The sequence below is a fragment of the Penaeus japonicus genome, unplaced genomic scaffold, assembly GCF_977035675.1.
Source record: "Penaeus japonicus unplaced genomic scaffold, GWHDUDI00000001_assembly GWHDUDI00000020, whole genome shotgun sequence".
Lineage (NCBI taxonomy): Eukaryota > Metazoa > Arthropoda > Malacostraca > Decapoda > Penaeidae > Penaeus > Penaeus japonicus.
Genome location: NW_028234422.1, coordinates 2,173,651 through 2,176,150, shown reverse-complemented (window position 1 = coordinate 2,176,150; position 2,500 = coordinate 2,173,651). Strand labels below are relative to the sequence as shown.

The 2,500-nt window shown below is 35.8% G+C and overlaps 1 protein-coding gene across 1 annotated transcript in view; it reads right to left on the bottom strand.

Annotated features, from left to right (window-relative positions):
- The window catches only part of LOC122258665 (uncharacterized), an 8,137-nt gene that overhangs the window by 4,885 nt on the left and 752 nt on the right, over positions 1 to 2,500 (bottom strand). Inside the window, exon 2 of the mRNA XM_086547790.1 lies at positions 1 to 167. This exon is cut by the window's left edge and continues 77 nt beyond it. Within this exon, the coding sequence (XP_086403916.1) occupies positions 1 to 167 (167 nt within the window). The remainder of the gene's footprint in view (positions 168 to 2,500) is intronic.

Below are 2,500 nucleotides of genomic sequence, written 5' to 3'. Positions count from 1 at the left end.
CTGTTCACAACGGTGTCATTCTTTGACGTTTCGTTCCGAGGGGAAGTGTCATTTCTAAGTGTGTCACTCGGCAGGGTGTCATGTACGAGGGTGTCGATGCTCGTGTCCTCTAAGTGGCATTCTACGAGCGCCAGAACTGACACAGCCACAACGACGCTCTGCCATATCTGTCGAAGAAAGTTGAGTTGCGTTACTGGCATGGCGCGGTTACATGCACGTGGGTTTGGGTTTGTGGGTTTTTGTGGGGTTGTGGGGTTATGTTTGTGGGTTTGTGTATGGGGGTGCTTGTGGGTTTTTGGATTTGTGTGTGTGGGTTTGTTTGTGTGTGTTTGTGGGTTTGTGTTTGTGTGTGGGTTTGTTTGTGTGTGTGTGTGTTTGTGTTTGTGGATTTGTGGATTTGTGTTTGTGTGTGTGGGTTTATGTTTGTGGGTTTGTGTTTGTGGGTTTGTGTTTGTGTTTGTGAGTTTGTTTGTGTGTGTGTGTGGGTTTGTGCTTGTGGGTTTATGTTTATTTATGTGTTTGTGTGTGTGTTTGGGCTTGTGTGTGTTTGTGTTTGTGTTTGTGTGCGTGTTTGTGTTTGTGTGCGTCTGTGTGTGTTTGTGTTTGTGTGTGTGTGTGTGTTTCTGTGTGTGTGTGTTTGTGCTTGTGTGTGTTTGTTCGTGTGCGTGTGTGTTTGTGTGTGTTATAGAGAGATCCATGTCTTTTCATGTGACTATTATGCTACACAAGTGTCAAACACAATTGCCTTTACTTCTTCATGCTCTCCATTGGCAAATACGAAAGAATTTACACGGCTCAAATATAACATATTTGCTTGTTGCTAACGTCAGAAGTTTGTCTCATGATCATTGAGCGTTTGCAAAGGCCCATTATCATATAAATAATCCAATCTTGAGGTCTGGCATTAGACATCAATAGTGGTCTGTCTGTCAACTACAAAAGAGGGAGCTAATATTTGAAAAAAAACAATGACAAGTAATGATAATAAAATTAATCTTACTTCTTCTCTGCAATCTAAATATGACACAATGACAGTCAAGATGCAACAAGGAATGACACATTTATCCATCCACAGGTATTATGAATTAAGAGGCAATGACAGGTGACCAATCTGGGCTCGGATCCAAAGCTGGGAAAGCGAAGTAAGTTTGACATGTGGTTGAATTTGTTTTTTATTTTATTTTGGTAATCATGTTGGTTTTAGCACTTTTTTTTTTCATTCTGGTTGCTGTGTGTGTATGGATATATATACGGAGTTTCGAATAACAGAATGAGTTGCTTTAGTTTCTTGTGTTTCCTTTGGTTATTTTGTTTTTTTTTCTGTTGTTTGTGTATGTAGGCCTATCAACAGCTGTAGTCGTTGAGGTTGGGTTTTGTCTTTATGTTTGGATTTGGTTTATCGTAAGAAGCGAGTTTGTTAGTTTATGATAGTAATTTATTCGGGTTTTATATATACATATACACAATCTATTACATAAACACAATCGGATACATAAACACAAATACATATTAAAATGCACGAACCCACATATAGAATAGCATACACATAGACTTAGGACGTGTTAGGTTAGGCTAGGATGGGCTGATTCAAGTTAGGTTTATTTTTCTGTCATTGTTGTATTGCATTTTTAAAAATTACGTTAAGTTCGATTGACTGGATAAGGTTATTTTCAGTTTTTGTGCTTTGATATAGTATTAAAATCTATTCAACAATGCAATATTCCATGATACAAGTATTCAATACGAAATCTGCTCATTCTCTAATTTTCCATTTGTATTTTGTTTTCGTTTTTAATTTAAAGTGGATAAACATGTGTCAATTCCTGATATGGGGTTAGTATAGAGATTAACTGATAAGGATTATTGCAATAGTTCACAGATAAGGATTATATTCACGAATCCATATGCAATTCAGTAATAAAAGATTCAACTTGATTAGGTTGCATATGCTAACCTACTAGAGCGACAGTATATATAACGATAACTGTTGATGACTTTGATGTTAATTAATCATAATGATTAAGTTAAATTCCATCATGATAAGAAGTTACATCCACAGAATCCACAAACAAAAAACAACTTCCTCCTAGTTTAAGTTAGGATCTAATAAGTTAGGACTTCTTTCCCTAAAACTAACTTACAAACAAAATCAACAAAATCAAAAACTTTAAACCCATAACAATAATAAGCTTTAGAGATAATCCGCAAAATCAACTACGTTGTTTAGCTAACAATAACAAGCTAGAGAGATCTAGATTGAAATAAAAGTTAACTAAACAAAATCCACTAGATCAAACCCATAACAATAACAAGCTTTAGAGATATAGATGAAGATAAAACTGAACTTACCATAGACAAACCACCTATAAGAATGGTGCCCCGACGAAGAGACACAAAAACACAACAGTTGTCGGTGGACTTACAAACAAAATAAACAAAATCCACTCCGTCAAACCCATAACAATAACAAGAAGTAGATATAAAGATTGAAATAAAAGTT